Below are 22,930 nucleotides of genomic sequence, written 5' to 3'. Positions count from 1 at the left end.
TTTTTTTTCAAATCGATTCTAAACTCTCAAAAGGAATAATAATATTCAAAACATAAAAACTGAATTCATATTCAATTGATAATGACAATAAACTTGGCCTAATTTTTCTACCTTTTTTTTCGTTTTGCTCTGGTTGATTTTCTTTTGCTCAATTCGTCTCTCATTCATTCATTCATCAATCGGCTATTCACCAATCCTTCTATTACCAAATAATCTTCTTTTCTTTTTTTCTTTTTTCTTTTTTGGTGTCACCGAGGTCATCGGCATATTTATTTTTTTCATCAGTCTCAGCATCTCTGCACACAGAAGACATCCACTCTTTTTTTTAAAAACAAAAAGCATACATAATATATTCTATATGCGAAACAGAAATAAAACTGATTGATGTGTTTTACATGGCAGAAAAGAAGAAAAAATGAGCCAAAAAGGAAATGAAATGAATCATTTCAGTGAATTGTGGATATGCAAAAATAGTTAGTTGATAAGTTTGGATGTTTCAAAACTGCTGCTATTTTTTTTCTGAAAAAAAAGAAAATTTCCAAGAAAAATTATTCTCGACAACTTGTGTGTTGGTTGACTGGTGTAACAGGTAATCATTTCGGGTAATTTTTTTTTCTGTTTTTGTTTTTGACTTAAAGACCGAGTTTTTTTTTGCGTTTTGTTTTTGGTAGGTCGACTGATATAGTTGGTTGGTCGGTCGGTCACTGTTCTCATTTTTTATTTTTCAAATAAAAATTATTCAAGGTTATACCGGAATGTTTTGAGCAAACAACAAAAAGAAAAAAGAAAAAAGAAACGGTTATTATTAACCATATATATACAGGGATACTTCCTAGTTTTTTTCTTCGTTTTTTTAGAGAAGAAAAAAAAACTATAATAAGGAAACAGTTTATTTTTTCGCATGTTTTTTTTGTTCACTGAAAAAAGGCTTCTCAATTTTTTTTTCTTCAATATTTACCCCCTAATGTGAATAAACATAATGTGAATGAATGAATTAAAAACAGAAAGAGAAGGGTAGCCTCACAAATAATTTCCTTGAAACATTTATTCAATAATAATAATAATTATTATTATTATTACAAGCAAAAAAAAATTATAATAATAAAAACCAGTTTATTCAAGTTACAAAAAATTCACAATAATGTAATTATTATCATTTATCGATGATATCCGGTAATATTTTATTAACATTTTATTTATGATACTGCTAACGACATCTGTTGTTGTTGTAAAAAAATAAAACATTTTATTGAAAAATTACAAAAAAAAATTTGATTAATTAATTAGTCAATAAATCATCAAAAAAACCATCATTTTTCTTATTATTCTGGTTGATATAAGTTGTCTTTTTACGTTTTACATTATTATCATCCACATCGGATTTAATTAGTTCATATTGATATAAATAAATTTGATTTTCAGTTGTACCAATAATTCGATTAGTAATTTGATTAACATCAATACATTCAATTCCTTGCAATTGATTATCGATTAATGTTTGATGATGTTGATGTGGAAATAGGCTTATTATTTCAATTGAACCATCAGATGTACCGAATATAAGAAAATTTTGTTCATCATCAATCACTTCCATACAATCAATACTTGATGTACCGGCATTATTATGTCGTATTGGATAACGATCACTAATATTACCCCATTCTCTATTGTTAAATATATTGATAACACCATCTTCACAACCAACAATAACTTTATTTTTTTCCTCTAAATATCGTACCGATTGAAAACCAGCATCAAATAATTCTGATTGTGGTGGTTCTAATCGTCGTGAACGTATATTAAATGCTGATAATGTTCCTTCACCCGATGTTGCAAATACAAATTGTCTATTTGAATCAATATCCAAATCGCTTATATAATTATCACATTCATTTAATGACATATGAATTGGACGTTCAATACGATAATCCCAACATTTAAAATTACCATCATCATCACCAATACAAACAAGATAATCATCGATAACTAACAGTGAATAGATTTTCTTTTTTCCATTTGAAATTTTTCTAATCAATTTCTGTGTTTGTAAATCAGTAATTTTAATCGATTTTGATATTGAAAACATTCGATTCTGATGAAAACGTATCTTACGAATAGGATTACCACGATGATATTTTTTCCATTCATAAACGGTTGTTGGCTTATTAGAATCATCATTATCATCAGTGAATTTCATTCTATTCAAATTACAATTAAACTTTATAAATGAATAAACTTTTATATCAAAAAAGAAATAATACATACATTTTAATATCACCTTCAATAGTAGAGAATCCAATCCAATCATGATGATCCGAATGAAATTGACAATCATAAATCATATCCGTTCCATTCAAACGATATTCCAATAATTTTTTCGTTTCAATCGTTGTCATTTTTTGATAAATAAATAAACTTTTTCTTTTAATTATTCAAATGAATAGTGAAAATTTTAAACGATAAAACAACAAAAAAAGATAAATATTCGAATAGATAAATTATTATGGCAAGAAAAAAAAACGCACATGTGATAATCAAAAATGACAATCAGAGCCATCTATAGTTTGATAACTTTGATCATTGATTTTTTCATTTTCAAATTCCGTATTTTGTTTTCCAAATTTCAAATCTTTAAAAATGAAAATCATTCATTGAACAAAACAAAACAAAAAAAACATTTCGATGAGTATTTAAAAATGATGATGATGATGATTATGATGAAGATATCCGATTAATATTTAGGTTTCAAGTTTTAAATCTTCATTTTCATTTGTTACACATATTGATTCAACAAAACTATCGATTTGTGTTGCAGCCGATTCCAGTTCGGCTAATTGTATACTTAATTCATCCATATCATTCATTGAATCACTATCATTTGATTGTTGTATAAATGTTGGTGATGGACCATTAAAAAATGATTGTAAAAGACTTTCTTCCGATGCAAACGGTGCATTCAATTCAACAAATACAAAACTTTCATTCGATGTTGAATAAATTTGCTGTGATGTTGGTGATTTTATTGATTGTGATTTTATTTTTGATGATGGTATTTTAATCGGATTTGATGATGGTGATGATTTTGGTGTTGTTGTTGTCGTCGTTGTTGTTGTTTGTGGTTCATCAATATTTTTCATTGGTTCAATTTCTTTTGACATTGATAATAAAGAACTGAATGGAACAGTATAATCAGTTTCAAAATTATTCAAATCTTTTGATGCAAATGCTGGATTTAATGGTTTGATTATATCAAACATATCAAGTGGTTCATTGGTTAGATCAATTTTAAAATGATCATCTTTCATTGATAATTGTATTTCATCATCTTCGGTTGATAATTGTTTATTTGCATTAACAATATAATTATCTTCTTCTTCATCATCAAAATATTGATTATTATCATTATTATTTTTGGCCGTTTCATTTAATTGTGTTAGATTTTCAATTTCCGATTCACTTGTTACATTCATATCGATTCGATAAATAAATGATAATGATAATTCATTTACATCACTACGTATGACACCGATTGTTTTCAACGGTGAATAATGTCTAGTTTGATCGGTTAATCGATGAATAAAATCTGCATTATCTTTCATTAATGGATAAATACGATAACAAATCACATAAGAATCGGCACTTTGTCCTTTTGAACTAAGACGATATGCAGGCGTTGAACGTGTTAATACGATCAATGATTTAATCATATTACTCATTCGTATAAATATTTCATATACTTTTTGTGAAAATTCATCCATACGTTTTTGTTCAAAATCTTTTTCATTAATCAACGGATGATTGGAAAATATCCAATATTCCAATGTAATCGATATATTATCAGCATTTTTTAACAATATTTCACAACAAATTTTCCATTCTTTTTGTACAAAAAACATTTGCTGACCACATGACATATGTTTTAAACATTTTTGTGCATTTTCATAAACATCTTTTATATCAACAATATCCAAATTAAACCAATCTTTACCATTTGGATTACATTTAGTTTTGGTTCGTTGTGAATTACCTAAACGTGATTGTACAATTACTTGTGTACATTTATGAACAAATTGTGAGATGAATTTATCGATATCTTTTAAGGACATTTTTTCTATAAAAAAAAACAAATTAACGATTTTAAAAATATTAAAAATTGAATTTTTAAAAATAAAAACAACAGTTAGTCAAATGTGTTGTGTTTGATTTGTTTTTATTTATCTTTTTTTTGGTGCAATGCAGAGAGATAGATAGAGAGAGAATGATCACGAAAGACGTCATCATAAAATGGCTATACCGACTTAATCGGAATCATTCATTCGAAATGGACATTTTGTGGCACGCCGCAATAAATTTTTTCGTTTCAAAATCAAAAAAAAATGGATTCAAATAAAGATAATAATGGTGATGGTAAGGATAATAAAATAATTCGTGAAGGTAAAGCTCGTATAAATTGTCAAAAACAAGTATTCTATAATGTAGTTCAAGAATTTAATCGTGATCTTAGGTAGGTTATTTTTTTTTCGTTTACTTTTTTTCAAAAATTGATTTTTGTCCAACAGTGTTTTAGCTGTTCATACGTATCTGAAGCATCAACTTTGGAATTATTCATTATCAGTGCCAAAAAATTATGTTAAAGATCGTGTATCGATTTTGGATGCACTTTCAGCTACTGGATTAAGATCGATTAGATATTCATTAGAATGCAAACAATGTTCATTACCGATCGATATTATTGCCAATGATATTTCGGAAGATGCAATCGATTTAATCGAATCGAATATTCAACTAAACGATGTTTATAATGTTATCGTTACGAATGAAGATGCTAGTATGTTGATGCACAAGAAAAAAGCTTTAAACGAACGAATTACAATCATCGATCTGGATCCATATGGAAGTCCAACACAATTTCTTGATTCAGCTATTCAGAATATTGTCGATGGTGGTTTATTAATGGTTACTTCAACTGATATGGCCGTCCTATGTGGTAATCATGGTAATGCATGTTTTGCTAAATATGGTTCATATCCATTACGGGCAAAATTTTGTCATGAAATGGCCTTACGAATTATTTGTGCATCAGTTAATTCACATGCAGCACGTTATGGACGACATGCTATTCCATTGCTTTCATTGAGCATAGATTTTTATGCTCGTATATTTTTTCGTGTATTTACTTCGAAAAAAGAAGCACAACAATCAATGAAAAAAATGTCATACATTTATCTATGTAAAGGTTGTGAATCATTTCATCTTCAACCACTTTGTGAGATGAAAGATGGTAATGAAAAAAATTTGATTCCAGCAACAGTTGAATGTGATAAAATATGTTCGATTTGTGGCCATACTTATCGAATCGGTGGTCCAATTTGGTCATCATCTATTCATGATAAAGATTTTGTACATCAACTTCAAAATGAATTAGAAACATTACAAAATTCTGGTGACAATCAATTCGGTACATATCGTCGTATAGAAGGAATGTTACAATTAGTTTCCGAAGAATTGGATGATTGTCCATTATATTATCATTTAGATCGTCTTTGTTCAATTGTTTGTTGTCCAATGCCATCGATGAAAACATTTCGTTCAATATTAATCAATGGTGGTTATCAATTTTCATTATCACATGCATTCAAAAATACAATGAAAACTAATGCACCAAACGAATTTATATGGGCAATGATTAAACATGTTGCAAAAAAATCCGAATCCTCTCATAAATCAAAACGTATACCATCACATATACAAAATATATTGGATAAAAATTTTCCCTATACAATCAATGATAAATTAGTACAAGAAGAACCATTATCAAAATCAAAAAATTTATTACGTTATCAATTGAATCCGGAACAATATTGGGGACCTAAATCAAGACCAGGGAAAATGGTAAAAAATGATGCAAAAAGAACAAACATTGATGATGATGATGATAATGATGAAATTTGTTTGAATAAATCAATGAAAACTGTTTAAAATTTAAAACTTTTATTTTCGATATCGAATTAATAAGGAAAAAATACCGAATCTTTGGTTTTTTGTTTGTTTATGTGTGTCTATGTGTGTTAACAAACATAAAGATGATTTTTTTGTTCATCATAATAATGATTATTAATATAATGATAATGATCATCATGTAATTTAAATAATGAACAACGATGACGACATAAAATTGTATCGAAAATTTTACGTAAAAATTTCAATGGCCATCTAGTTATTAATGATGATAATAATGAAAAGCTCTGTAAAATATGATCACATTGATAATATGTTTGTATGGTGATTGAACGTAATGAATTACGTACAATTAATAAATGATATTTAGGATTAATTAATGGTAACCACCATGATGATGGATGACCATCATTTAAATAATAAACATATGAATAACCATCATATGAACAATCATTAATTGAATAATAAAGTGGTAATAATTTGTAACGTTGAAATTGTAATTTTTCATAAAAACGTATTGCATACATATTTGTTGTTAGTACATGTAAATATATAGCTTTACAATCATTTTTTAATGTTGATATTGTTTGAAGATTTTGTATTAAATTTTTAACTAATAATGTTGCTATACCACGACGTCTTAAACGTTTTACAACACCTAATGTTAATATATATGCAACTTGTATATTATCATAATGTTCAAAATGTTTAGCAAGAAAACCAAAATCTTCATAATTTAAATTCTGATACGAACGAATTTCGGTGACTAATAATGCAACAATTTCATCATTGATTGTTGCAACAAGACTACAGAATCGTTGATTATGATTATTAACAATTGTTTCATACCAGGCATCCGGATATCGTACAGGGAACCATTCTTGACAAAGGCGTCGAACAACATCCAGATCGGATGGATTCTATAATTTTTTTATAAAAAAAAAGATAAAAACAAAAAAAATTGTCAAATTTTTGAAAAACATGAAAAAAATTCAATACCAAAAATCTCATTCGAATCATATCGCCGGATGATGAGGCCATTGTCCGGAAATTTGGTGACATGTTTATTATCATTATTTAATTAATTTCAACTGCTGATTTGTTTTAATCAGAACAAAATTGATAAAAATATAAAACAAAATCACAAATGTACAAATATGTTTGTAATTTTTTGATTACGATTATGATCAGATTTTTTTCCACACAATCCAAAGGCATAAAATCCGAATTTCCTTTCGATCATAATGGCGACAATCGATAATGATGATGATGACGAGAAAATTTTTTCAATCAAATTAAAAAGACAAAAACAGCTGATTCACTAAATAGTTAAATATTTTTTTTTCTTGTAATTTATTTACATCCATTAATCTTATAAAATGGCCATAGATTGAAAAAAAAGATTAGCAATTTTGTGAAAATCCAACAAAACAAAACAAAACAAGAAGAATGAATGATCTTAAGAAAAAGAAGAAAAAGAGAAACGTATCAGGAAAAACAAAACAAACAAACAAGAACAACTAAAACAAATGCAAGATTCATTCGAAAATAACAACAAAAAAAAAAATAAAAAAAATATCATTCGAAATACACATGCGTAATTGATTTGTTATGTCTCTCAGTATGTTTTGTTGTTTTGTTGTTGTTGTTTGCGTCTATTATCATCATCATCATCATCACCATCATCATCATCATGATGATCATGAGAATCCTGGTGTCTCTCTCTCTCTTCTATATCTTTAGATGTGCTTTAGTATTCGCATTCATTTGGATCTTTCATTCATTTTTGTATATAGATATCTTTATGTGTTTGTGTTGTATGCGGCGTAAAACACATACAACACACATTGGATTGGCGATTGAAAAGATTAGAATATTTGTTGTTTTGTTTTGTTTCGATTTCATCACATTTTCAAGATTTTTTTTGTTTCTAATTTAGTGCCTGGTTTTTATTCAAATGTAATTATTGAACAAAAAAATAATGATTCATGTTTCGAACATTTTCTTTCTGTTTCAAAAAAAAATCATGAACATTAACGATTTTAATGATAATGATCAACAAAATCATTCATTTCACCTGTTCAAGGTAAGGTTTTTCTTCTTTTTTTTTTTTTGGTTATGAAGTTTGTTTATTTGACAAATGTTTATTCGTTTAACAGTGAATTTTCAACAACAACAACAAAAACTTAATTAAATTATGTTTATTGAATTTTTTTTAAAAGTTCAAATTGAAAAAAACAAAATGATGTCATCAACAACAATGATGGGACAATCAACAACAACCGCAACAACATCACCTTCACCATCAACTTCATCAATATCATCACCACAACCACCATTAACAACAACAACAACGACAGATTCCGAATTATCATCATCAATCAAAATAAATGTATTCGTTTTTAATAAAAATGATTATCAAACAATAATCATTCCATCAATGATGGTGACAATGGCAACAGATGTTGATGAACCTAATGAACAAAATATCAATAATTTTAATAATATAATCTATACTGAAGATTTAGTATTTTATTTAACATCATCATTTAAAATAACAACAATCTGTGCCCATTTATTTGGCCTTTATAATGTTGAATCAGATTTATGGTTATCACCAAATCAACAGCTTCATACAATGATTGATGAATTATTTAATAATAATAATAATAATAATGATAATAATAATTCAATATTACAATTTCAACTACGAATACGTTATACACATTTAAATCTCATTAATAAACTAAAGGTATGTTTGATTTGGTTAATGATTTTCTCTTAAAATTGATCTGAAATATATATTTTTTTTTCTCTCCATTGATATATAGGATATTGATCTAGAATGTTTAGATTATTATTTTCATCAAATTCGACATGATTTTCTTTATATACCAAAGAAAAAATTTAAAAAAGATGAATTAGAAGAAGTATATGGTATTGCATTGATTGATCTAATTCGTGTTACTATTGAAGATGAAGAAAAATTACATCGTGCTGATGAACGTTGTGATTCATATATAAGTCAGATAAAAAAACATTGTCCAAAAAATATGGTGAAACCAAAATTTTTATTCATTGGTGATAAATTAAGAAAAATATTTAAACGTAATTGTAAAAAAGATACAGATAAAATATGGGTTAAATTTTGTTATATAAAACAATTTCTATCATGTGCTCATTCATTTTATGATATATCATCAATACAATTAGCTAATGCATTTCATGAAATTTATCATATTATTCTTGAATCAACAAATATTCAATCGATTATTACATCACAACATTTAGTATATTATGATTGGCAAAAGCAGAAAATTTTCTGGCGAAATTCATCAACAAATAATGTTAAATTTAATAATCATGATGAATGGAAAATATGGTTTCCAATTGAAGAAATTTCCAGTATCAATATACTTGCATTGGATCGAAGAAAAATACTCATCTGTTTTGTTAATCGACCGGCATTAACAATTATTTTTCCACAATTAGGACAAATGAAATCATTTATTTCATTATTGTCCGGTTATCATCGTTTATCAATGCATTGGAATCTAAATCTATCGGCTGAATATTATTCACCAATGTTGAAAAAATTGAAAAAAATTAATTGTTTTGGTCCAATTCAAGATGAATTTGTATTAAATCGTTTGCAAAAAATTCGTGATGGTCAAAAAAATTCCGGACAATTTCTTCTACGACAAAGTAATACAGATTTTTATTCACTAAAACTTTGTTATGAACAACAAAATCAACTAAAATATTTTAATCTAAAATGGCATCCACAATCATCGGATAATTCATTATTCAGTTGGAAAGATGATTTCAATGAAACGGATATTCGTGCCGATTATTCAGAATTATTAATTTGGTTACAAAAACAATTAAATCTATTTCAACCAATTCTTTTTGGTGAAAATGATCATCTACCGGATTTATTGCTATGTAGTCGTGAAGATGATATGAACAAAATAAAATCCAATGATGATATTTTACCAATTATACAGAATGAACGTATAAAAAAATCTATATTAACAATGAATAATAATGGTGTATTTTGTACACGTATCGGTACTGTTAAATTGGTCAGTAATCAAGAGGAAAAAGTTTTTATCAAAGAATTTATTGATTCCAAAGAATCGGCACGAAGTGAAAATCTATTGAAAGAAATTGATGAATGGAGTAAATTGAAAAATGTTTCCATTATGAATTGTAAAGGTGTTGTAATGCATCCATTGTCAATATTATTTGAACATTGTCATATTACATTACGTGATTATTATTCATTACAAGAATGTAAACTTAATCCATTCAATCTTATCGAAGCAGCTTTTTGTTTGGCTAAAGCATTAGATTATCTTTATACACATAATTTAAGTCATGGTTACATAAAATTTGATAATCTTTTTGTATCACATTTTTCAAAAACATCATTATTCATAAAATTGGGTGATCCAATTGGATTTAGTTGTTATTTTAATCAAACAATTGAACAACCATGGTTACCACCAGAATATTTTAATGATAATGGATTTTTCTTTCGAAAACATACCAATTATAGTGATGTATGGGCATTCGGTACAACAATGTGGGAAATATTTCATAATGGTAATAAACCATTATTCAATTATATGAATATTGATCAAGTTAATCTATGTGCAATGCCTGAATCAATACATTTATTAACGAAAAAATGTTGGGATAAAGATTTTTGTAATCGTATACCACCATCGGGTGTATTTCGTGAACTAGTACTTATACTTTATGATGCAAGAAAATATCGTAAACAATATGTTATTAATGAAAATTTAACGAATGAAATGATTCTTAAAATGAATATTGAAAATGGTAATAATAATCAGAATAATAATAAATATCCATCATATTTAAAGAATAATCGTAGAGAAAGTAGTAATAGCAGTAATAGTATTAGTATGATTAATAATAATGGCTATAATAAACGTTCATCATTATTACCAATTGTAAATGGTTATCAACAACGGCCATTATCAATATATAATGGTAATGATGATTTGGATGATTTAGATGATGTAACAACTGAAACAACAATTTATGATCAAATGGAAGATGCATTTCTTATATCGGAAACAGATGATTATCGTCATATACAGGCTATGGATAATTTGGAATGTATATCAAAAGATCGAATCAATGTATTGAAAATTATTGGAGAGGTAAATTGTTTTTTTGATTAATTTTGTAAATTAATTAATGATTATAATTAATATTTTTAGGGAAATTATGGAAAAGTATATCAGGCAACATGTGATGATAAATATGTTGCATTAAAAGTTGTTTCCGATAATAAAATCTCAAGCCTAAGTGAAGAGATTAAAATATTGACCAAATTACGACATCGTAATATTGTTGAAATACGTGGTTTTTCAAATGTTGATGTTGATCATTATTTAAAAGGTTTGTTTTTTTTTGGAATGAAAAATTGAAGTTTTCAAAAAAAAATATTCTCTTCTTAAATAGTACCATCAAAAGCATTAGTTATGGAATATATGCCATTAGGTTCGTTAGTAAAATTTCTCGAAACTAAAGGACCAAATGATAATCTAGAGATGACAAAATTTGCAACCGATATTGCATGTGGTTTGGATTTTCTTGCCAGTAAACATATTATTCATCGTGATCTAGCTGCAAGAAATATTCTTGTTGCAAGTGGTAATTCGGTTAAGATTGCTGATTTTGGTTTAGCTCATATACTTGAAGATGATACTCAATATAATTATCGTAGTATTCGTGGTCTACCATATAAATGGTAAAATTTTATTTCTAATTTGAAATTTTTATAAGTTTTATAATCCTTCTCTTTAATTATTGTGAAAAAACAAATCAGGCACGCTCCAGAATCATTTGAACGACATATGTTTCGATTCGAATCGGATGTAAGTTTTTGGATTTCCTATTCTTGTTTTTTTTACTTTAATATTTGTAATTTTAATTCAATTATTTTTTTTTTTGGTATTTCTAGATTTGGAGCTATGCAATTGTCATTTGGGGTATGTTTTTTTCTACAATATGATATTTGTGATTCGTGAAAAATGATAACAATTAACTCTTTTTTTTTTGTTTTCTTTGAAAAAAAATCAATAGAAATGTACAGTTATTGTCGACAAACATTATATAAAGAAATTGATTCAAATAAAGAAGATGTACAAGAATTACTTACATATCTTAAACAAGGCAAACGTCTTGAATGTCCAGAAAATTGTCCAGAATCTGTTTATAAACTTATGTTAGATTGTTGGGCATATCAACCGGAATGTCGACCGAATGCATCAGAAGTTTATCAAACAATCAAATTGATTGATGAACAAATACGTTCACAATCATTAATTTAAATTTTAAAAAAGAATTTTCCATTCATTTATTCAACCTTTTGTGTGTGTGTGTGTTTGTGACGAAGAACAAAAAACAAAACAAAAACAAAAAACATGCATAAATGATGAAAATTGATACACAATTTATTCTCATCATCATCATTATCATCATTATCATTTTGTTGTTTATTTTACACTGAAAAAATTTGTTGTGTGTGTGTGTTTCATTCTTGAAAAACAAAAATATCTCATTTGATCAATTCCATTCATTATAGTGAAAAACAAAAAAAAACATTTTACACTTTTTTTTTATAAACAAAAATTCTTCCTTTTATAATTTCTTCTTCTTCTTTTTATAATTTCTTGCTCAAAAAATTATAATTTTTTTTTTTAAATTTCTTTGTTTTTATGGTGTGGGTATTTTGTTTTTGTTTTTCTGTTGAACAAGAAAAAACAAAATGAAGAAGACACTGAAGTTCAATTCCATTATTCAAACAAAAAAAAATTATACAAGTCTAGTCTTTGCTGCTAACTATCATCATGGATTATGGATTATTGGTCCAGCGATTGTCAATCAATCAATCAATCAAACAAACAAATTGTTCAGCTCATTGTTTCCAGGATAAATTCTTAACGATATTTTATAATTTCTTTATAATTATTTTATTTTATTTTATTTTTTCTTCTTTTTTTTATCTATTTATTCAATTCTTCTTTTATCTTTTCTTATGTCTTCGGTATATATGGTTGTAATGATGAACAAAACAAAACGCCTTCATATTCATTGTTATTAACACATACACACACACACACACCTATTTATATTGATTGCTCACAAGAAAAAAAATTATTTGATTCAAAAACCAAAAAAATCTCGAATATTTGTGTGTGTGTAAAAGTGCAAAAAACATTCTGTTGTTTCATCATCTGTTTATCTTTGTTTTTTTTTGTGTTTTTTATTTCTTATTTTGATTTTGGATTAACAGAATTTGAATAATAAAATGATTGAAATAAATAAATAAAAGAATTCTATCTAAAAAAAAATGTTTTTTCCCGGATTTTCGTTTTGATTTTCGATGAAATCGGGTTCATTTGTCCGCTGGATTGATTGATTGATATGCAATATTCAAAAATCAGATTTCTGTTTTTTATATATAAAAAAATAAACAAACAAACAAATAAATAAATAGTGGCGAAACATGGCCAACTATTCAACAGTGGCAATTGGATTTTTTTTCATATTCAAATTCATGTAATGAAAGGAATGAGAATTATCAAATATTTGGTCTTTTTTTTTCTCATTTTCAAATTTACATACACACTACACCTGTCATGTATTCGTGTTATGTAAATGAGAAATTTTTGGACATGACCAATATTTTCGTTTATTTGATTGGTCGAATAACGTTTTTTTTTTGTTGATATTCCTGACAAAAAACAACAACAACAATAACATATCATTGACATTGACATCAGAACCGAGTGAAACTTCAAACTAGAAAAACCAAAACAAAAACAACAACTGATAACCTTTGATTCATTTCATGAATATTTTCCCATTCAATTATTACCACTGCTACTGCTACTATTATCATGGATAGATGAAAAACAAAAAACCCAAATTGATCTTGGCCTAAATTTCTATCTTTCTCGAAAGAAAAACTAAAAATGACCATCATGATGAATAATCATGATGGATTATACCGATTATTATCACAGAAATTATACAGTAAAAGAAGGAATGATGATTAGAATTTTAAATCGACTTTAACCACATACAACAATCATCATACATTTTTTTTTCTTTCTTTCTTTCTTTCTTTCAAAATTTACTATCATTAGATTCAATGGATATATTCCTGTATATAGAATAATTGCTTCTTGATAATTTTTTTTTCGTTCAGGATTCTCTGGAGAATTTTTTCCTTTGGCTTTTCCCGCCTAATATATTCTGAGTGACCACTGAAACTTTTCAGTTTTTCCACTAATCATTTCAGATAGCAAAGAGTTTTTTTGCTCGAAAGAATCATATTCATTTTGTTTTTGAAACATAAAATTCAAACATATGATGGCGTCAAACAAACCAGAGAGAAAAAATTGGCTAAAGATAAATGATTCATTTGCAAAAGACAAATTCATTATAATATTATATATACACTCTCTATATGTGACCATGGAATAATTGAATCATAGTTAGTTAGTTAGTTTGTTCCATATTCATTATCATCATTTGAATGAATTGTGAACAATTAGTCGAATGAGAAAACATAACAAAACACAACTGGAACATACACTTGGTTATATGGATAGAATCGATAATTTTTTTGTTCGTATAAAAATAACAACAACAAGAAAATTATATCCGTTAACAACAACGATTACTGCATGTATATCATGTACAGGTTTAAGATCCTAAAAACCACAAAGGAATATGAAAGAAAAAAAACAATCAGTAACTGATTTCAAAAAAATAGTAGTAGCAAATAATATTAATCAATGGAACCTATTTTTATTATTATTATTTGTTCAACAAAATAGAAACGAAAGAAAAGAAAATTATTATTCTAGGTTGCTTCCAACAACAACAACAACAGCAACGAAAAAAAACTGTTGGATATTCGTGGATCATCATCATCATCATCATCATCGTTCTATATTCCAATTCGGATTTGTGTATGTATTATATACGGTTACCAAAACAACAACAACAACCAGAAACTGTATAACCAGTAACCAGTATAACCAGTAACCGTGAAATGAAAAGATCTATATGACCAGAAAACGAAAGAAAAAACATTGAATTCATTGTTGTTCATTAGTTCATTAAATTGTTTCCGAAAAAATATTGTCATCATTGCACACATGAATTACACATTCATAACATTGATTCAATGAAAAACAAATCAAAAAAAAAGAAAGATTTTTTACTTGGAAATTCTTTCTTTTTTTTGAAAAAAAATGGTTAGAAAAGTTCACTTTTATTTCGAAATCATTTGTTGGATATGATTCCACGAATTTTTTGTGTGTGTGTTTTTTGTTGCGTAGGTGATTGATATTAACATCTTTATCAATTTTTTCGTGTGTGTGGTTAAACAACAATCAATTAATTCAGACAAAAAAAAATACAACAATCAGCCTACAACGACCAATAATGAATATCAATTTTAAATCAAATTATTGTTTAAATAAATATCGTATGAAACGTTATCATTATAGAAAAATATGGCGTATTTGTATTTGGTCATTATCAACAATATTTTTATTTACAATGTTTATATGTTCAATATTATTTCAAATAGATGATGATGATAATCATATCACTACTACTGTAACAACTTCTTCTTCTTCTTCTTCTTCTGATTCGTCTATGGACATTCATTCATCATTATTTATTGTACAAACAAAAATCATCACCATTGGCCAATAATATTGATATCAATAATAATAATAATAATAACGATCAATTGTCTTCCCATTTTATTTCTATTCGAAAATTGCTTACATCAGCTATCATTGATGATGATGATGATGATGGATTACCGATTAAAGATCCAAAATTTCCACCAGATCTTTTTACTGAAAAACAACGTAGAAATGGTGCCATTATATTTCATATAATAGGAATGATTTATATGTTTGTTGCATTAGCAATTGTATGTGATGAATTTTTTATACCATCATTGGATGTTATAACGGAAAAATTGGCTATTAGTGAAGATGTTGCCGGTGCAACATTTATGGTAAGTTATTATATTATATTTTTTTTTACTCTTTTGGGGCTTACATTACATTACTCAATGATTCATATTGACTTTAGTTAGTTAGTTAGTTAGTTTTGGTTGAATCATTTTTTGTTATATTTTTGATTTTCGATTTAATTTTTTTTTCTTGATAAAATTCTGTTGTTTCCTACCGAATATTCTGTAATTTATGGATAATCATAAACATTTATGTTAGGGTTTTTTCCAGTGTGCCAAAAAAACTTTTTTTCTCAGCCTTTTTACGGTAGTTTAGGGTTGATCCAGTGGTCTAAAAAAAATTATTATTATTATTTTGATGATTCAATCGAATTATGCTTGAAAAAGTTTTTCTTGGAATCTAGCTTTCTTCGTCATTTAACCATTTTCAGTGCTATGGCGATATTTATCCATCCATTGAAGACATTAAAGGAATTTTTTTTTCGTAAATTTTAATTTCATTTTATTGTCATCATGCTGTGTCATTTCACTGTTTTGTTTTAAAATTTCATATCATTAAAAAACGAATTTCAAACAATGGAATCTTTCTCGAATCACTTTAATGTGAAAAAAGGGTAATTCAAACGAGTACCAGATTCACTGCAGTTACGTTGATAACACCCATCATTGTAATAAATTTATTTCAATGTCACCCAGATGAAATATTTTCTCTTTTTGGTTTTTTCGAAAAAAATAAGTCTTGAAGTTCCCGAAGTTTGAACATTTTAAATTGTCCAGTGTTTTTAAATTACTCCCTCTCTCTTTTATTATTATTTATTGGATTTTTTTTCTGACCAAAACAAAAACGAAAAGAAAAAATTCAAACAAATAATTTTCTTCGAATGAAATAATTGGTCAGTGGATTCACTCATTTATCATAAAGCAAACTATCTAATTTCGTAAGTCAAAAAAACAAAAATTTTTGAATTCTCAGAATTTCAAACAGAAGCAAAAAAATAATGAACAATTTTCACTGATTTTCTTCTTCCGAAACAGAAACAAAAATACATTTTCCACTAGATAAAACAAAACAAAAAAATATCATTTCTGAAAACTAAAACTCAATCTGATTAACTTGACTGACATTTTTCTTTTTTTTTCCTATTTTTTCTTCCTTTTTCCCTTGAAAAAATTTATAAACGCAGGCAGCCGGTGGATCTGCTCCAGGTATGTAATATTTTCTTTGCAATGATAAAAAAACTAAAGAAAACCCCGAATTCTTGATAAATATTGTTTCCGTTATGTTTTTCCCTAATGAGAAAAACATTTTCACAATGAAAACTTGAATTAATTTCAAAGCAAAAAAAAAAAAATATATTCTTCAAAGACCGTAATGCTTAAGAATTTCTAATTGAAATTCTAGGGAAAGATATTACATTATTGAATAATTTGGTTAGTGAAAAAAAAAGAAAAACATTGGACATTGATCCACATGATAAATTGAATTTACTGCAGAACAAAAACGAATGAGTAAAAGTTTGTCTCTTGTCTAATTTCTCAGAATTATTCAGAATTTCAAGTGAAAAAACGAGAATCACATTCATTTTGCTAACAAATAATGGCCATAGTTTCAGGAATCTTTTAGTTTTTTATTATTATCAGCAGCAAGTGCACCAGAAAAAAAAGGTCATTAAATGACAATTTCATGCTGTTGTTGTTGTTGTTGCAATCTGAAATTGAAATCTTTTCACCCTCTCTCTTTGTATCGATGACCAAAATTTTTTTCAATTTGATTGTACACCACCACCATCACCATCATTATCATCATCATCATTCACATGTACCGATTTTGCCATCATCATAAATAATATCATCTCTCTCTCTCCCTCTTGTTTGTTATCGATACCGATTTCCGATCGGCCTTCATTGGCAGACAACAACAACAAAAGCAAAGAATTCAAAACAAAACAAAAAAAAAGATTAATGAGAATCAATATATAACCATCCAACAACAAAAAAACAAAACAAAACAAAAAACCCTGAAATCATATCATTTATTTTCAATGAAAATGATTCAATGATTTTCTCTCTCTCTCCCATCCGTTGTAATTGTTTTTCGTTATTGTCTACGGTGATTAGTAAATCGATTTTTGATAATAAATGAAGAGAAAATTAAAAAAACAAAAACAAAAATCATATTAATCAGAAAATAAATATGTTTTCGGTGTGTGTGTGCGGTTGAATCGATTGATTGATTAATTGATTGAAATATGAGATTTATAATTGCATCATTATCATCATAATCATCATTTGGAACACATTAAATTTTCAAGTTTGAATCATAAAGCTTTTTTTATTTTATTTTTCAAAAAATCATAATTATCCTATAGGTACTTTAGGTGATTTAGGTACATGTATTATAGATTTAGAAACCACATTCGGAAAAAAAACCTGAAATAAAATGAGTCTAATTTGTTTCTCGAAATGCAATTACGGTTAATATATTTTTTCTCTCTCTCTCTCTCTCTCTCTCTCTCTCTCTCTCTCCTGTGTTTTTTTTATTCCACGGTGATTTTTTTTTTGCGGGACATATTCGTTTCGTGCAATACTGTCTCCTTACTCTATACCAGTCTTTTCATTTCACATTTTCAAAGAGAAAATTTTCTTTTTTGGGACAAATTGTGCGTGTGTGTTTGTGTTTGGATGGGTGTTTCAAATCTTTTTTTTTACCTGCATTTTGGAAAAAAAAATTTTCGGATCAAAAAAAAGCAACAAAAAAAAATTGCCATAATAATTAGTCATTGATATTTTGCTTGCTTGCTTCAAATATCAATGACAATAAAAAAAAGATCATTATTTTTTCTTTTGGATTGAATAACATTATTGGAATTTTGTGTGTGTGTGTGTGTGGGTGTATGGGTGGAGAATGAAATGAAATGAATGCAATGAAATGAGTAAAATGAATGCATGTCCAATCTTTAATTTGAGAATTTTGTAAATTGGAAAACCAAAAAACCCATTTAATAATCAATCGAATGTTTTTCTTCTTCTTTTTGCTCTTTGACTTTTTCTATGCAATCATTTTTTTTCTTTTTTTGCTTTTCCATTTGGATTGAAATTTTAATTGAAAAAAATATCTGATTTTTCATTTGCTTTTTTCCTTTTCTCCCTTGGAATTTCCAAAAACAAACAAACAAACAAACACATTCCAATGGACAAAAATGAAAACACAGAATTATTCACATCAATCATTGGTGTATTTATTAGTTTTGATGATGTTGGCATTGGTACGATTGTCGGTTCAGCTGTATTCAATATATTATTTGTATTATCGATGTGTGCAATATTTTCAAAAAATGTATTAGATTTAACATGGTGGCCATTATTTCGTGATGTTTCATTTTATTCATTAATATTGATTACATTGGTTATATTTTTTATTGATTCAACAATATTTTGGTACGTTATTTTTGAATGATTTCAAATTCTTTATTTATTTATTTACAAAAAAAACTGTATTTTTTCCGCTTTTTCTATAATCAATATTTCATTTTATTTAATAATAATGATTTTTGTTTCTTCGATTTACTTTATCGACGAAAACTATTACAAATAAAAAAGGTATGAAGCATTAATTTTATTGACATGGTATGCAGCCTATGTTACATTCATGAAATTCAATGAATCAATTGAACATTTTGTTAAACGAATAATCAATGGTGCCAAAGTCAATAATGATAATGATAATGATGATAGTAAACCACCTTTAGATTATCAGGTTTGTATCAAACAGTTTCTATTATTATTGTTCTATTTGTTTCATTTGGTTTTTATTCGGTTCGATTCACAGTATAAACGTAAATCATCAACACCAATGTTACATGGTGGTTCAAAATTTCGTCAAGGATTATTACAATTAATGATACATTCGATTGATCCTTTATATGAAGAACAATTACAGATGACAACAACAACAACAACAACAACGATAAATGATGAAATGATTGCTTCCAAAACACACGTTCATCCACCAGGTGCTGCATTTTGTCCAATTTGTGGTGAAGATAAACATGAAATTCGTTTAGATTCGAATGGTATATTTCATACGCATGATCATCATCATAATCATCAAAATCATCATGATGATAATAATAATCAAAACAATGGTAATTATCATGATCATAAAGATGGTATTGTTGATAATAATAATATAATAAGAACAAATAATCCAATGAATGGTAATTTAGTTCGTCAAGATACTGTAAGTATCATTTGAATTGATTTTTTTTTCTCAAAAACAAAAATTTAATTTCCTTATTTCTTGGAGAAAAAGAATGTGAAAATCTGTTCCTGTGTTTCATCTTATTATTATTATTAGTTTTTATTTTAATTGAAAAAAAACTGCAGTGAATTAATTTGTGTTTTTCTCCCATTTTTTTCTCTTCGTTTTCTCTCGTGTGTTTGATGAACTAATAATAAATGAATGAATGGTGAAAAAAATCTATAATAATAAAGATTGCAACAGCCGAAAACAATGATCCATTAGATGTTTCATGGCCGGAAACATTACGTGAACGTTTAACATATTGCCTATTGGCACCGATAATCATACCATTATGGTTAACATTACCAGATGTTCGTCGACCTGTATGTTGTATTCAATTAGTATTAAAGTTTAATTTAGTTGGTTTATTATTAAAATAATTCTTATTTTTTTTTTACTTTTTTCTGCCTTCGAATAACTGAATAATGATGTCTACGATATTAAATTTGGATAAATTGAAAATTTGATTATTTTTATTATATGTTGAATGAATGAATGAATGAATGGAAAAATAAAAAGGACAAACGTAAATGGTTTGCAATCACATTTATCGGCTCAATCCTATGGATAGGTCTTTATTCATATTTTATGGTTTGGTGGGCAACACAAGTTGGTGATACATTTCGTATACCATCCGAAATAATGGGCCTTACATTTTTAGCTGCTGGTACATCAATACCTGATCTAATTACATCGGTTCTTGTTGCACGTAAAGGTCTTGGTGATATGGCTGTATCTAGTTCGATTGGTTCGAATATATTTGATGTTGCTGTTGGGTAAATTTTTTTTAATATTTCATATTTTTAAATTAAATTTCTTATCGTTGAATGTTTTTTTGTTTCAGATTACCATTTCCATGGTTAATTTATACAATGCTATTTGGACAGGTGAATGTCAATTCATCCGGAATGATTTGTTCAGTGATATTATTATTTTTAATGTTATTATTCGTTATAATTACAATCGCTGCATTTAAATGGCGATTAAATATTGGTATGGCTGCTGTTATGTTTGTACTTTATTTTTTCTTTATTATTTGTTCATTGATGCTCGAAAAAGATATTATCAAATGTACTTCCATTATTAATATTTTTACATTTTGAACATTAAATTAATGAAAAAACCAACAACAAAAACTACATCTAACACACACAGAGAGCGAAAACGAAAATTATTCTTGTTGTATAATCGGGATTTAAAATTCTTCATCATTTTTCATCATCATCAACAACATCGATATATTAAAAATCTAACAAATTACATTCAAATCCATCAAAATTATGTAAAAAAAAGAAGTGAGGGAATTTCCTCTACTATTTTTTTTCCTGAAATTATAATTTTAAAAAATGGTTTTTTCCAACCCAAAAAACAAAAAAACAAAAAAATTCACATACACGTACTTAACACTCAAAATCATGTTCCATAATCATAATCATCATGCTAGAATCGTATTACTAGAATTACGAAAAAACGATAAATACAATCATTATCATAACTATTGGTGGTATATATGTGTGTGTGTGTTTGGCCTGATGGTAGTTGTCGTTGTCGTCGTTTTGATGATCCTAATATATTTGATTATAATGATGTTGGCTGTGATCGTAATTTTTTTCTTCTTTATGTTTCAAAACACACACACACCGAGAGAGAGAAATTTATTTGCTAATGTAAAACTTTTCATAATAGTTTTATTCATTTATGAATTGAAAAAAACTATAGGAATTTTTATTCAATATTCTGGCAAACAAACAAATAACCAGAACAATTTCATTCATTCATTCAAATCCTATTTTTACGATTATAATCATTATCATAAGATTTTTCTTTTCCTATTCTATGTTCGAAAGCAATATATAAAAAAAAACTTTATATGTTTAGTATTCCATTCATCAATGTTGTTTTTTTGTTTTTGTTTTTGCATACAAATTTCACATCCAAAAACCAAAAAACAACCCAAATAAAACAAGCAGAGAATATAATTCAAGATTTTATTTATTTTTGTCATTTTATTTTAAATTTTTATTTATTTATTTTTTTCGGGAAAATAAAAATTATTATTATTCGATCATTATCATTATTGGATTGATTTATTTGTGTTGTTTTGTTTTGTTTTTCAATGGCATTTCAATGTTTGTGTGGTGTGTTTATGAGATTACAACGGAAAACATTTACATTAAAATTAATTATTGTTTTTTTTTCATGAAGAATTTTTCAAAAATTCAATGAGCAAATTGCCTGTTTTGTTTTTGTTTTTTTTGTTTAGAAAAAGAAAGAAAATGTTCAATGGTTATAAGCACTGAGAAATAAAGAAAAGAAGAAAAAAACATAAGCATTTTTGAATTCTGAAAGAATTTTTCGGGTATAACAAAATGTGAACATAGAGAGGGCTTTGAATGTTGAATGGGAAAAAATTGAAACTTTGAAACATCCATACACGCAACACACACACAAGGACATCTAGATGAATGAATCGAGAATAAGAATCCCGAATGAAAATTGAATTTCGGGTTTTTTTCTTCATTGCCGGTCATCATCGTAATCAACAACAGCAACAACAAATATCAATTTCACATTCACAGAAAAAAAACGACAAGACGATGACAAGAATTGAAGGTGAATTG

The 22,930-nt window shown here is 26.9% G+C and overlaps 5 protein-coding genes across 7 annotated transcripts; 3 read left to right on the top strand and 2 right to left on the bottom strand.

The window, feature by feature from the left end:
- Positions 1 to 1,111: 1,111 nt before the first annotated feature.
- LOC113791105 (uncharacterized) lies at positions 1,112 to 12,290 on the bottom strand. The gene is made up of 4 exons (XM_075821750.1): positions 12,158 to 12,290; positions 2,742 to 4,111; positions 2,266 to 2,426; positions 1,112 to 2,198 (listed from the first exon to the last, which is right to left on the bottom strand). The coding sequence occupies exons 2-4, from the start codon at positions 4,104 to 4,106 to the stop codon at positions 1,280 to 1,282; spliced, it is 2,445 nt and encodes an 814-aa protein (XP_075677865.1). The 5' UTR covers positions 4,107 to 4,111; positions 12,158 to 12,290; the 3' UTR covers positions 1,112 to 1,279.
- Positions 4,297 to 6,444, top strand: Trm1 (tRNA methyltransferase 1). Its single transcript, XM_027340744.2, has 2 exons — positions 4,297 to 4,504; positions 4,560 to 6,444. Exons 1-2 carry the CDS (start codon positions 4,377 to 4,379, stop codon positions 5,977 to 5,979), a joined length of 1,548 nt encoding a protein of 515 aa, XP_027196545.2. The 5' UTR covers positions 4,297 to 4,376; the 3' UTR covers positions 5,980 to 6,444.
- Naa60 (N-alpha-acetyltransferase 60) lies at positions 6,069 to 7,329 on the bottom strand. Its single transcript, XM_027340745.2, has 2 exons — positions 6,958 to 7,329; positions 6,069 to 6,878 (listed from the first exon to the last, which is right to left on the bottom strand). Exons 1-2 carry the CDS (start codon positions 7,030 to 7,032, stop codon positions 6,069 to 6,071), a joined length of 885 nt encoding a protein of 294 aa, XP_027196546.1. The 5' UTR covers positions 7,033 to 7,329.
- LOC113791031 (tyrosine-protein kinase JAK1-like) lies at positions 7,625 to 12,378 on the top strand. The gene is made up of 8 exons (XM_075821674.1): positions 7,625 to 8,044; positions 8,118 to 8,710; positions 8,790 to 11,153; positions 11,214 to 11,394; positions 11,458 to 11,746; positions 11,825 to 11,873; positions 11,960 to 11,987; positions 12,082 to 12,378. Exons 2-8 carry the CDS (start codon positions 8,156 to 8,158, stop codon positions 12,327 to 12,329), a joined length of 3,714 nt encoding a protein of 1,237 aa, XP_075677789.1. The 5' UTR covers positions 7,625 to 8,044; positions 8,118 to 8,155; the 3' UTR covers positions 12,330 to 12,378.
- A 3,313-nt stretch (positions 12,379 to 15,691) lies between these two features.
- Positions 15,692 to 22,245, top strand: Nckx30C (solute carrier family 24 member Nckx30C). Of its 3 annotated transcripts, XM_075821677.1 has the most exons (9): positions 15,808 to 16,048; positions 17,191 to 17,212; positions 19,219 to 19,444; positions 19,607 to 19,763; positions 19,836 to 20,151; positions 20,233 to 20,246; positions 20,501 to 20,632; positions 20,829 to 21,085; positions 21,154 to 22,245. In XM_075821677.1, the coding sequence occupies exons 1-9, from the start codon at positions 15,932 to 15,934 to the stop codon at positions 21,410 to 21,412; spliced, it is 1,500 nt and encodes a 499-aa protein (XP_075677792.1). In that variant the 5' UTR covers positions 15,808 to 15,931; the 3' UTR covers positions 21,413 to 22,245. The 3 variants fall into 3 exon arrangements, with proteins under 3 accessions (XP_075677794.1, XP_075677792.1, XP_075677793.1); XM_075821679.1 differs by having other exon boundaries at positions 15,692 to 16,048; positions 19,836 to 20,246; positions 21,154 to 22,243; XM_075821678.1 differs by lacking the exons at positions 15,808 to 16,048; positions 17,191 to 17,212 and adding an exon at positions 18,920 to 18,939 and having other exon boundaries at positions 19,836 to 20,246; positions 21,154 to 22,243.
- The last annotated feature ends 685 nt before the right edge of the window (positions 22,246 to 22,930 follow it).

Source organism: Dermatophagoides pteronyssinus, unplaced genomic scaffold (genome assembly GCF_027571235.1).
Source record: "Dermatophagoides pteronyssinus isolate colony J.1.1.1.1 unplaced genomic scaffold, Derpt_VIB-CSIC_2022.12 sq0012, whole genome shotgun sequence".
In the NCBI taxonomy this organism is placed as follows: Eukaryota; Metazoa; Arthropoda; class Arachnida; order Sarcoptiformes; family Pyroglyphidae; genus Dermatophagoides; species Dermatophagoides pteronyssinus.
The sequence above is the reverse complement of the archived record's forward strand: the minus strand, read 5'-3'. Positions and strand labels throughout refer to the sequence as shown.